The sequence below is a fragment of the Scardinius erythrophthalmus genome (genome assembly GCF_964197995.2).
Source record: "Scardinius erythrophthalmus genome assembly, chromosome: 20".
Lineage (NCBI taxonomy): Eukaryota > Metazoa > Chordata > Actinopteri > Cypriniformes > Leuciscidae > Scardinius > Scardinius erythrophthalmus.
The window spans coordinates 2,183,985-2,196,843 of record NC_138240.1 but is presented as its reverse complement, the minus strand read 5'-3'; the positions used below and the strand labels follow the sequence as shown (position 1 = coordinate 2,196,843).

The 12,859-nt window shown below is 37.7% G+C and overlaps 1 protein-coding gene across 3 annotated transcripts in view; it reads left to right on the top strand.

The window, feature by feature from the left end:
- Positions 1-11,271, top strand: part of plat (plasminogen activator, tissue) — a 22,706-nt gene extending 11,435 nt beyond the window's left edge. For 2 of the 3 annotated variants that reach the window (XM_081348762.1, XM_081348763.1), the window contains exons 6-15: positions 794-968; positions 1,156-1,247; positions 1,431-1,605; positions 2,674-2,759; positions 4,002-4,058; positions 4,810-5,017; positions 6,417-6,553; positions 7,525-7,665; positions 8,869-9,017; positions 10,244-11,271. In XM_081348762.1, the coding sequence (XP_081204888.1) occupies positions 794-968; positions 1,156-1,247; positions 1,431-1,605; positions 2,674-2,759; positions 4,002-4,058; positions 4,810-5,017; positions 6,417-6,553; positions 7,525-7,665; positions 8,869-9,017; positions 10,244-10,405 (1,382 nt within the window). In that variant the 3' untranslated portion in view covers positions 10,406-11,271. The remainder of the gene's footprint in view (positions 1-793; positions 969-1,155; positions 1,248-1,430; positions 1,606-2,673; positions 2,760-4,001; positions 4,059-4,809; positions 5,018-6,416; positions 6,554-7,524; positions 7,666-8,868; positions 9,018-10,243) is intronic. The other variant, XM_081348764.1, reaches the window with a different exon arrangement.
- Positions 11,272-12,859: the final 1,588 nt, after the last annotated feature.

Here is a 12,859-nt window from a genome sequence, read left to right as displayed (position 1 = left end):
TTACTAGTAAAATTATTATTACTAGTATAACTTACTATTTTTTGTATTGTGAGTTAATTGTAAAATTATTATAACTAGTATAACCTTTTAGTATTGTTAGTTGTTAGTAAAATTATTATTACTAACTTACAATTTTTTTTAGTATTGTTAGTTACTAGTAAAATTATTATAATTAGTAAAACTTACTATTTTTTAGTATTGTTAGTTACTAGTGAAATTATTATTACTAGTATAACTTACTATTTTTGTTTTGTGAGTTACTTGTAAAATGATTATAACTAGTATAACCTTTTAGTATTGTTAGTTGATAGTACAATTAGTATATCTAGTATAACTTAATGTTACTAGTATTGTTTGTTTCTAGTAAAATTATAACTAATAGTGTAACTAAACTATTGAGATTCTCTTTGGAGTCTTGAAAGCTGAATTAATTTCTGTGTAAATCCATCAATAAACACATTTTGATCTTGTACATGAAAAAGTATGTGCTAGTCATAAGAAGAGATATTTCTACAACTCAATAGAGTTAGCTCGTTCTGTTTAACGTTTGCACTAGACTCATCTACATACATTTAAGTTTACGTCGAATTGATGGTTCAGTCAGACTAAAACGAAATGCCTCAATGGATCTGACTGAGTTTTATCCAAATTAAATTTCTAAATCACTAAATAAAATTAGTGCATGTAAACATAAAGGTACCTAGCGCAGTTTAACTAAGCGCTCATCTTTTATTACGGTCAAAACCGTTTGCCCAGATGCTTGTGCTGTAGCTGAAGCTCTGCATGTGTTCAGACAAAGGTGAGCGATGTTCGAGGGGTCAGGGGTCAGGCTACCGCGGCACCTGGAGCATCAGCACGTCAGGCCTGGAGTGTATCAACTGGAACTCCAGCTCACTCCGAGGAAAGAAGTTCACAGCCAGGAGAGTGGAGGCGAACACACTGGGACTGGGAAACCACAACCACTGCAGGTACACACGCTCTTCATTCATCATCAGTCAGACATTACTGGATCTGATCTTATTGCTCTTCTGTGCAGTTCCCAAATAGATGTCACCATGCTTTTAAATCAAAAACTAAAATCAATGACGTATTGCATTTAGCTGCATTGTGTCCTGGTGAGTAATGACAGTGTTTGGGTTGTGTTTTCTTCCTCAGGAATCCAGACGGAGACACTAAACCCTGGTGTTATGTGTATAAAAAGGCTCAGATCTCATGGGAGTTCTGCTCCGTTCCGACCTGCATCACAGGTACACACACACACACACACACTTACAGTGGGATCTGCAGCACCGCACAGAGACGCTATTTTCTTCTAAACACAAACTTTGCTGCATTATTTTCCTGTTATCTCTGTAAAGCTGCTTTGAAACTGAATCTGTATGGTAAAAAGCGCTGTATAAATAAATGTTACTGTTTTGTTTTGGCAACAGACCCGTATCTGGAGTGCGCTCGAGAATCAGGACGGTCCTACAGAGGGACGAAAGCCGTCACACGCAGTGGGCTGAAGTGTCTGCCGTGGGATTCGCCCGCAGTGTCTCATAAGTTCTACAACGCGTGGAGATCCGACGCCGGAGAGACGGGCATCGGCAGCCACAGCTTCTGCAGGTACGAGGACACACACAACAACACACACCTGCAAAACACACACCTGCACAACACACACCTGAAGCCTTTCTCACCCGGCTGCACAACACACACCTGAAGCCTTTCTCACCCGGCTGCACAACACACACCTGAAGCCTTTCTCACCCGGCTGCACAACACACACCTGAAGCCTTTCTCACCCGGCTGCACAACACACACCTGAAGCCTTTCTCACCCGGCTGCACAACACACACCTGAAGCCTTTCTCACCCGGCTGCACAACACACACCTGAAGCCTTTCTCACGCCGGCTGCACAACACACACCTGAAGCCTTTCTCACGCCGGCTGCACAACACACACCTGAAGCCTTTCTCACGCCGGCTGCACAACACACACCTGAAGCCTTTCTCACGCCGGCTGCACAACACACACCTGAAGCCTTTCTCACCCGGCTGCACAACACACACCTGAAGCCTTTCTCACCCGGCTGCACAACACACACCTGAAGCCTTTCTCACCCGGCTGCACAACACACACCTGAAGCCTTTCTCACGCCGGCTGCACAACACACACCTGAAGCCTTTCTCACGCCGGCTGCACAACACACACCTGAAGCCTTTCTCACGCCGGCTGCACAACACACACCTGAAGCCTTTCTCACGCCGGCTGCACAACACACACCTGAAGCCTTTCTCACGCCGGCTGCACAACACACACCTGAAGCCTTTCTCACGCCGGCTGCACAACACACACCTGAAGCCTTTCTCACGCCGGCTGCACAACACACACCTGAAGCCTTTCTCACCCGGCTGCACAACACACACCTGCACAACACACACCTGCACAACACACACCTGCACAACACACACCTGCACAACACACACCTGCACAACACACACCTGCACAACACACACCTGCACAACACACACCTGCACAACACACATCTGAAGCCTTTCTCACACCGGCATGCTTTTCTTCAGAAACCTAACATGCACATTATGCTCCCACTGTACTACAGTTTCATGTTGCATGTATTACACATGTCAGGATTGTTTGTACTGTAACTGTCTGGCTGTTCTCACGCGCAGGAACCCGGACGGTGACCTCGGCCCCTGGTGTCACGTGTATAAAGGCTCTAAGTTGACCTGGGAGCTCTGTGACGTCCCCAAGTGCCGTAAGTCTGCAGTGACATCTGTACATTAGACACTGATCTACATCACATGACTAACAGATGCGGTTCAGTGTTTAGTCTTGAGGCCCGTTCACACAAGAATGACAACAGTCCACACTAGCGGACGACATCGCTCTGTAGCGCTGCAGTTTTGTCGTCTGTCGCTTTAAATGCTCAAGCTCTTTAAATCTTTTTGATTCTAAATCTTTAAATCTTTTGATTATAATTGGCTGTCAATGTTTTAATCATTCATCAGCTGGAAGAAATTATTCTGAAAGTGATTCCATATATGTGAGCCTGGATCACGTCACCAGTCTCGAGTCGCACGGGGATATCTGTGGCGATAGCCAACAATACATTGTATGGGTCAAAATTATTGATTTTTCTTTTATGCCGAAAATCATGAGGATATTAAGTAAAGATCATGTTCCATGAAGATATTTAGTGAATTTCCTACCGTAAATATATAAAACATGTGTTTTTGTGAGTGAATGCTGCACAATCGCCAACATAAATGAACAACTTTAAAGGAGATTTTCTCAATGTTTGGATTTTTTTGCACCCTCAGATTCCAGATTTACAATAGTTGTATCTCGACCAAATATTGTCCTATCATAACAAAACCATACATCAATTGAAAGATTATTTATTCATGTATAAATCTCAATTTCAAAAAATTGACCCTTGTGACTGGTTTTGTGGTCACATATATGATTTTAGTGAGGCGGTGTCATTATAGTTGTGGTTCAGACTGCTATTCTTTTCTATATAGAGCGATTTTTAGAACTATATATTTATCATCACAGTTATTGTGATCGTTCTTGGTGTGAACGAGCCTTTAGAGTATTTCAGGGTCTGCATTTGTATCATTTTGAATATTTTTGTGGACAGAAGTTTGAAGCTTGAGGATTTTAAGTGTTTAAAGCTCATAAATATTAGTAGTGTACACAAAATGTATTATTATAATCATGGTTTTTTAATTGTATTTTACAGGACAATTGCAATTTATAACAGCAATATATTTCTGTCTTAATTTTTATATTTAGAGTTAAAATAATAATAAACAATATAAATAAAAATGTTACTACTGTCAACAACAATAATTATTATTATTATTCAATTTGATTGGATTCCTTTCGGAGAATCCTATGTGAATGCAATGAAAGACTACCTGACGAAACGTTTTGGTCTGAGAGCGCTGTTCCCCATGTGTGTGTTGTGATCCATGTTTGTGTTCCTTCACAGCGAGGAAAACTGGGACCACACTGGGACCACGAGCCCCTGCAACTACCAACAATCAAGGTGAGACGATGAAAGATAACTAAACTAATACAGTTTTATAAAGAAAACGAGTGCTTTTTGCTCATGCTAAAGTGACACTAGGGTGTTCTGGGTGGTATTTTACCGTCTCGCGTGAAAACAATCATTGTGTGTGTACAGAACACGTCTCGCTCCTGAGTTTTACGTTTGTAAGGCTTCCTCACAGAGCGTTCTCTTGAAGTGTTGCCATGTCCACTTATTTTAAGTGTTTTGGGTCTTCTTCAATTTAATTTAATTTAATTTAATTCACATTTATTTGTACAGCGTCGTAATACACATCATTTCAAAGCAGCTTTACAGAAAATGTCCACATTACAATTTAGATTTATAAAATTTATACATATACAAATCACAGTTAGCTAAAAATGTATTAAACAATTCAATAATTTATAGAAAAAATGCATTTAAACAATGTAATAATTTGAGGCACAAACAATGAGCTCATTAAAGTAATGAATTCTTGTTTGTTAACAAATGATTATGACAGAAAATTGTAGCATTTGAATTTATTTAGTTTTATTATAGGCTTGTTCTTGTTTTTTCCTTAGCAAGATCTGGCAACACAAATGCGCACACAGAGGAGAGACACGTTTAAACATGGCATTAACAAGCAGTTGTGCAGAAACTGACTCCAGTAAATGACTGATCTATGAGTGTTCAGAACGGGACCGCTGAGTTTTGCTGCAGTGTGTGTTTATGTGGCCTAAGAGTTTCCCCACACTTTCCCGCTCAGGTTCCTGCGGTCAGCGCCTCGAAGCTCCTTCAAACGCTCTGCCCATGTTCAGGATTCGAGGAGGTCAGGCCAGTGATATCCGAGAGCAGCCGTGGCAGGCCGCCATCACGGTGTATCTTCCACGCGCTCAGTCCTACAACTTTCTGTGTGGAGGCGTCCTCATCGACTCCTGCTGGATCCTCTCCGCTGCTCACTGCTTCCAGCAGAGGTGTGTGTGTGTGTGTGTCACTGCTTCCAGCAGAGGTGTGTGTGTCCACTCAACTTGTATCGTGTGTGTGTGTGTCAGGCACACCGGCCTAGGACCACCCACTTTTCAACAGGCCCACCCAAAAGTTTTCTTAAAAAAAAAACAAAAACAAAAAAAACTTTTAGTATATTTTAATTTTGTCAAGAATTATAAAAAAATTGGCAAATAAGCTCATAATTTGTGCTAAAATAGTCTAAATGTTTAGTTTTCAAAGTTTCATAGCTTAAGACGTCCTCCCTATTATAAACGAAGCATTTATTTAATCAAGCTCTAAATACGTCTCGTTGTGGATCGTATGGGGCGAGGTGACGTCACCGAGCACCAGTCGAGTTTTCAAAACCATTTTAAAAAGCTGGTTATGTCTATTTTGATGTTTCTGCGCAAGTTCAGCAGACAGTGAGGTTCGGGATCGGATGTTAATCTTCGTGGATGACCGTGAATTGGCGGTGGCCTATTGTATTATTATCTCGTAGTTGCCTATAGGCTACATGTTAATGCATCTTCTAAGCCAAGCTCAGTCTGTTGTTAATGAAATCGAAAGAAATGAATGTTGTATGAAATCGTCAAACAGGTCTATTGCCACTTATGACCGGATTTGATTGAAACTGTCGGGCAGTGTTGTTGATCTGTATTGTTGAAAACTTAAAACAGTTAAACAGAATTGTGAAATATTCGGCTTCATGTTATACGAGCAGAACTAAACTATGTTTTGGGGAAATATTAGATTTCTGACCACTTTTACAGTCTGTAGGCCTTCGGTCTATAGAGAGATGCGCTAAAGCACAGCCGAAACTTTTTACAGTGCAACAAAATATTTAAAGAGCATCAAGCTATTAAAATCTCTATTATTTAAGCACGGATAATATAACAGTATATTAGTCAGTCATTTTTATTAGGTTAAACAGTGATTTGATAACGTTTTTAATTTAAGGCCCATCCACAATTGGTCTGGCACATCCAAAACTAGAATCCTGGCGCCGTGCCTGGTGTGTGTGTGTGTGTGTGTGTGGTTCTGTTTTACTGCTGTCGAGTAATTTTCAACTTCAATTTCAACTTTTATTTATTTATATAGCACATTTAATAGCAACATTGTCGCCCAAAGTGCTTCACAGTTATAATCAAAAACACACATGTATAAAAACATTTACCAAGCCTAGCAAATGAAGGCGTGACTACACACTCTTACACACATAGTGAGATCAGTGTAGAGAGATCTCTCCCCCTTTCTTAAAAAAAGGTCTTTAAAAGCCTTAAATTTGATTGTATTTCGCTTTAAAGACATTTCAATATTTGAACTGAAAACAAGTAAAACATGGTGTAGTTTGGGTGTTATAGCTTGACTTGTGTCATCTGTGTTCAGGTTTGAGGAGAAGCGTCTTCGGGTGGTTCTGGGTCGGACCTTCAGGCTCCAGAACTCCAGCAGCGAGCAGATCTTCGATGTGGAGAAATACTGGATCCACGAGCAGTACGACGACGAGACGTACGACAATGATATCGGTGAGACTTACACAAACATTCTCTTTCTCCTAATGATTATCAAGATCATCATCAGCCCACAGTCCGCTGGTGTCGCTGTGACGGGGGACATTTCACTATTTCAAATCATTTATATTAAATAATCACTATTTCACTCCTTCACTATTTGTTAAGGGCTGTTTTCTTCCTACAACAATACTGTAATCAAATTAGGCTACTGGATGAACATAGAGAATGAAAAGTAGTAACAAATAGAACAGTTTTTAGACTGATTTAATAAACCTCATGAGTTTCAGACCCATCAAGTGCTTTTTAGGGTTTCCATCAATTTATTATATTTTTATATATATATTTAACTTATTTTATGATTTTATATATTTTGATTTATTTGGTTTAATACACTACCGTTCTGTAAGATTTTTAAAACATTGCTGAAAGAGTCTCTTCTGCTCACCAAGGCTGCATTTATTTAGTCAAAAATACAGGAAAAACAATAATATTGTGAAATATTATTGCGATTTTAAATATCTGTTTTCTATGTGAATATATAGTAAAGTGTAATTTATTCCTGTGATCAAAGCTGAATGTTCAGCATCATTACTCCAGTCTTCAGTGTCACATGATCCTTCAGAAATCACTCTAATATGAGGATTTGATGATCAAGACACATTTATGATTATTATGAATGTCGAAAACAGTTCATATGTTTGTGGAAACCGTGATACATTTTATTTTTCAGGATTCTTTAATGAATAGAGAGTAAAAAAAAAACAGCATTTATTTGAAATAGAAATATTTATTGTCTATAATCTATTGTCTAATTTTAAAAAGTTTTGGTAATAGTTTTTTTTCCCCACATGCTTTGCAACAGTTAGAATATAATAAACGGTAGAACATACTATCATATCATGCAACTTTGTCATCATTGCCGTATTTATAAGGTTTTAAACAGTTAATTTCAATTGTAAGTAATTTTGAGTTTGTGTCTTTAGCTTTGCTGAAGTTGAAGAGCGAGTACGGCATCTGTGCGATCCACTCTCCTGAAGTTCTGCCGGCATGTTTGCCAGAACCTAACTTGGTTTTACCGGATTGGACGGAGTGCGAGATCTCTGGATACGGGAAAGAGGAAGAGTGTAAGATTCATTACCAGCCAGAGTTACATATCTCACTGCATGAAATAACTTCTTAATAATGCATTTTAAAGGGTCTGTTTAGACTTCTTGTCCATCTAAAAATCCCTCAAACGAGATAAATGTACTTGAGAAGTAACACTGCACACAATATTACCACTTGTGGGCAGAGATTGTGTCTTTAATTTAAGATTTGCACTGGCAGATTAACTACATTAGAACAATCAATGGAAAATACTTCTAAAGCATTAATCCTTGTTAATGTTAATTTCAATATATTATTAAAATAAAAAAAGAGTACTGTATTGGCCAAAAGTGATGTCCGGCCTAGGAAATCTTCATCCTTTATTCAAATATTATTAAAATTTTATAAAATTTGATTGTGTAATCATATTTTGTAGTTGTGCTTGGAGTGGATTGTTTTATTTGTGGAAATAATGCAATGAAACATGACACATTGTGGGACAAGAAATTATGAACACATGCAAAAACGAGAGAACCAATGAAATATTAATAACAGATTGTGTTGTAGTCAATGTATGCTTTTTCCTTAGAGCTTTTTGTTTTTCTATGCATTTTTTTTTTGCATAGTAATATAAAAACTGTAGCTTATTTTACCATTTTTTTGAACAGTAATTTTGTTAGATAAAAACCTTAACCAAGTTTAATGTTTTGTTTTTCCCTCACATTTAAAATATTTAAAAAATGTACAATATTTTTTCTTATATTTTGATGGTTTAATCTAACTTGTAGAGTCATTAAAAACAAATATCCCCTCCGGACGTCACTTTTGGCCACTACTGACTGTATCTGTTAATATTATTTAATGGACCTGAGCTGACATGAATGTAGTTTCTTAAACTAACGTTAACAAAGATTGATAAATATGGTCACAAATGTATTGTTCATTATTAGTTCATGTTAGTTAATACATTAAAGGGGTATTAGAACTTCCTTGTTAGTCCAAAAACAGCTATTGAAACCAAGCTCAGAAAAGGACTCGTTTCGGATTTTGTTCACATTATTACGTCACATATAGTCCACATACTGTATCTAGTGCTGCTTCTCAAGTAAATATATCTTGCTTGAAGCATTTTTAGATATTTTAACTGTTAAACAAGGCTTTAGATGCTTTTTGATTGCCTAAATAACACTGAGGTATTGTATAATAATTGTCCTCTTTCCTTCTGTGGTTGTCTCTCTCAGTTTCTCCGTTTTACTCTGAGAGGATTAAGCGTGGTATGGTGCGGTTGTGGCCGCAGGATCAGTGTGTGCCGGAGAAGCTGGCCGGTCGTCTGGTCACCTCGAACATGCTGTGTGCCGGAGACACGCGCGGCCTGGACGACGCCTGCAAGGTAACGCCACACTCAGCACATGCTAGTCATTAGGGCTGTGCAGTTTACATGGCCGACGATAACCTCGTGCTTGTTGCTTCAATGATGTGCGATCTGACATTATCAAGTTACGTCCCTCACTTTACAAAAACACACACTTACAATACGTGATGTAGTCTAGTAGGTTAGAGTAGTGCGCATTTTTTTTCTCCAAATATCAGCATGAATACAAATGTGATTTTGATTTTATTTGATTTTATACAACAGTTCAATGAACAAGAAGTTAATATTAAGTGGCTTACATTTTAGACACAATATTGCCTGTTTTTGCACTATTTCACCGACAAAAATAGCTCCAGACAAAACCACAGGACTGTTTTGCATCTCTGAGCAACTCACAGTGTTTCATCACTGAATGAACGATTCAATGAGTCACTCACTAAGACATAATAATGAATCAGCCATTTAAATGAATCACTCATTAACAGTCACTTGCTGCCACCTACTGGCTGTTTTAATTTCATTTTAAATATCTTTTCATTTTTTTAATCATTTCAAATAACAATATTCAACGTTTTATGTTTAAAACACAATGCAGTGCATGCATTTGTAACAGTCTGTGTAAATGCATCTAAATGCCACTTCAGTGTTTCCTGTGATGAATTTTGTTGATACTGATCTCATTTGATTGGTAACAGCCCTATTGAGTCTTATTGTTATAATTGAATTTATCCATTAAATATAATTATTTGACACAAAAGATGATCCTTAGATTTAATTAGCTTAGAATGGCTTTAATTATGCATACATTTGATGATGATGCATTCATTTAAAATGGCTTTATATAGGTAAAAATGCCCATAAAAGGTACAAATCAATGTAAACGTACTGGAAAAGATAATCTGTGTCGCTGCTGCGAACTGACCACCACATAGAATATGAAGAATATCAAAAGCTTTGGGAACGGCAGTCATAAACCTGCCAAAGTACCAACACAATAAACACACTCATCAAAATATCGATAAAATCCATGAAAATATAGAGATGTGTTTTTTTTGTCAGTATTGCACACCCCTACTAGTCATCCTAAACAGGTTTTATTTTATTTTATCAAGGGACCATGTACAATTTTTACATGCATTGTATGTAATTGTAACCAGATTTAGCCAAAGGCTAATTTTCCTCCTAAACAGTGTGTGAAATGTTTGTGCATGTTGATTGATCAGTTTCTCCTGGTGTTTCTTTAGGGAGATTCCGGAGGTCCTCTCGTGTGTCCGAAGAACGGCAGAATGACTCTGATGGGTTTGATCAGCTGGGGCGACGGTTGCGGGAAGAAAGACACACCCGGCGTTTACACACGTGTCACAAAATACTTAAACTGGATCTCCAGCAAGACGAGAGGGAACTGAGACACAGGTGAACATCATCAGCACAGAACACAGAGACTGTTGGGTACGGGAAATAAGGTGATGGGGAAAACATCTCCACATTCGCTGACCTTCACATCTACTGGACTCTCTAGTTGAGTTTGAGGAGGACGTGGGAATGTGACACTGATGCTGCGAGTCGATCGTTCTAGATCATGTTGCACACGGGACAAGAAATCTGAATCCAAAGACACCAAACAATGTGGCCTTAAATTTGAGCTTCCAAATCGAAACTTCTGCATAAGGATGACATGAAAAATACATGATAAAGACTTGTGGGTGCTAAAGTGCAAACTGATGCACGGGATCCATTAAAAGTACTTAATATTTTAAAATAATAGATATAATAATACAGATTTTTAACACTAAACTTCTGCTGGGTCAGAGAGATGTCCAAATAAGTTCATTTGACTGTATTTAATACGACTTCAGGTCCTTGTTAACTGGATGTTTGAATGAAAAATTTCTTTATCAAACCAGATCTAATATGATCAGACTTTAGATGCTGGGACGCGTATTAAGTTAATATTTAACTATTTTATAAACTTTTATAGACATGAGCAGCTAGTGCTAAATTATTGTTTGTTTGTTTTATACAGTAAATGCTTGTACATTATTTTTCATTTCATTTTCACTTTTTATAAAACATGAAATTGAAACAGTTCTTTGACTTCTGTGTAACAATTATTCATTTTAAATTCGAGATTTTTTTTTTTAAGTGTTTTGTGAATTCACACTATAATTGTTTGAATTTGAAAGATTAATTAGTCATACTGAATAATGGGTTAGTGATTTCAGGAATAACTGTGAAACAATTACAAAATAAAAGTAATTTCCGGAGTCATACAACAAAAACCTCACATCTTTGTGTTTCTTTCTTTAAAGGGGCTAATATGTAAGGACTTTCATACATTAATGCTTTTATGATTTATGCTAATACGGGACAGTCTGTCAGTGGTTGTGGGCGGAGCATGAGCAATATGACATCTTATATCTCAGAAAATTTGATTAAACTTCACTATTGAGTGTTTAGGCTTTTTGAGGATTAAAAAAAGGAGTGAATGGATTTCGTTTCATTGTATGGTGGTTGTGTCCACACACTGCAAAGACACATTTATATGCAAACACCATAAAAGTGAATTTTGCATCCGATGACTCCTTAAAAAAACAATTATTTAATTAATTAATTAAATTAGACCTTCCTCGACTTCCAAGGTTGTCTATGAAAGCCCGTAGACTGATTTATATGTGAAGGATTCGGGACGTTTTTGCCGGGAAAATCAAAAGGATGTGACAGTCATAGATATCCATATAAGGCTAGATGTCTTACGGCGGAGTCTCGAACGGCATCACCGGCGGCCATCTTGTCACAGGCAGGCTTTCTGGCGGGCTCTGTGGTACCTGATGTTAGGTGAGTGATCAGCACGAACACAAATACTCTTATCTTGCTGAAATCTTGACGGATTTACAAACGGTTTGGTTTCTTACAAACGTTATTAACGTGGCTATAATTCCGAATGATTGATGACCATGTTTATAATTATTCATATGCAGTGTCTGTGTCATAACTACATCTCTGACGTTTATAACAAACCAACCCGTTTGAAAATCGGTAGAAAATTGAGCAAGTTCTGGTTATTTAAAAAGTACATGCAGCATTAAAACCGATTAAAACACAATGTTACGAGTGAGCGAGCTGCCTGTGGCAAGATGGCCGCCACGTGCGGACGTCGACCTCCATTGGAAGGCAGCGCGCACGAGACATCTAGCCTTTATTATATGATATCTGTGGTGACAGTTAGGCGCTCCCGAGAGCTTCGCTTCCGTTCTATGAGGACACATGAAATTAATCCTTATACAATGTTCAAGATAATGCCGAAAGAGCCAGTCTGTACTGTAATGCCAATTCTTCTCTTTTGTACAGGATGGTGAGGTTTTTTTTTTTTGTTATATTTGATGTTAGAAAAGAAGGAAAGCATAGACACATAATTTTTAGTGTGTTGCTTTTTATTAACATTATAAGTGCAACATAAACCTTTTTTACTATCAAAGAGCTATACTCATATAAATTCACAAACTGTAGCAATTTCTAGTCTTCAAATAGCTGAAACATATTTTGAGTAGGCCTTTGTCACAGATAGTATTTGCATTCTCAGATGCAGATTAATATTCATATATCTTTTTTATTTTAAGGATTTATAAATACTCTCCAAAGAGGCACAATCTCCTGGGGTGGATGTCGTGTGTATTGTAGTTGTTTGGTGGGTTTTGTGGCTGGTGTGCATGAACTGGTTTCTGGATCTACTTAACTGCCAACAATCAAATCCAAACAATCAAGTCTTTAAAATATTGTACAGTATGACAAAAACAATAACTGTCTTATTAAACATATATCTTTCCATGTGTTTTCATGCTAACCAATTAACAAGATAAGCT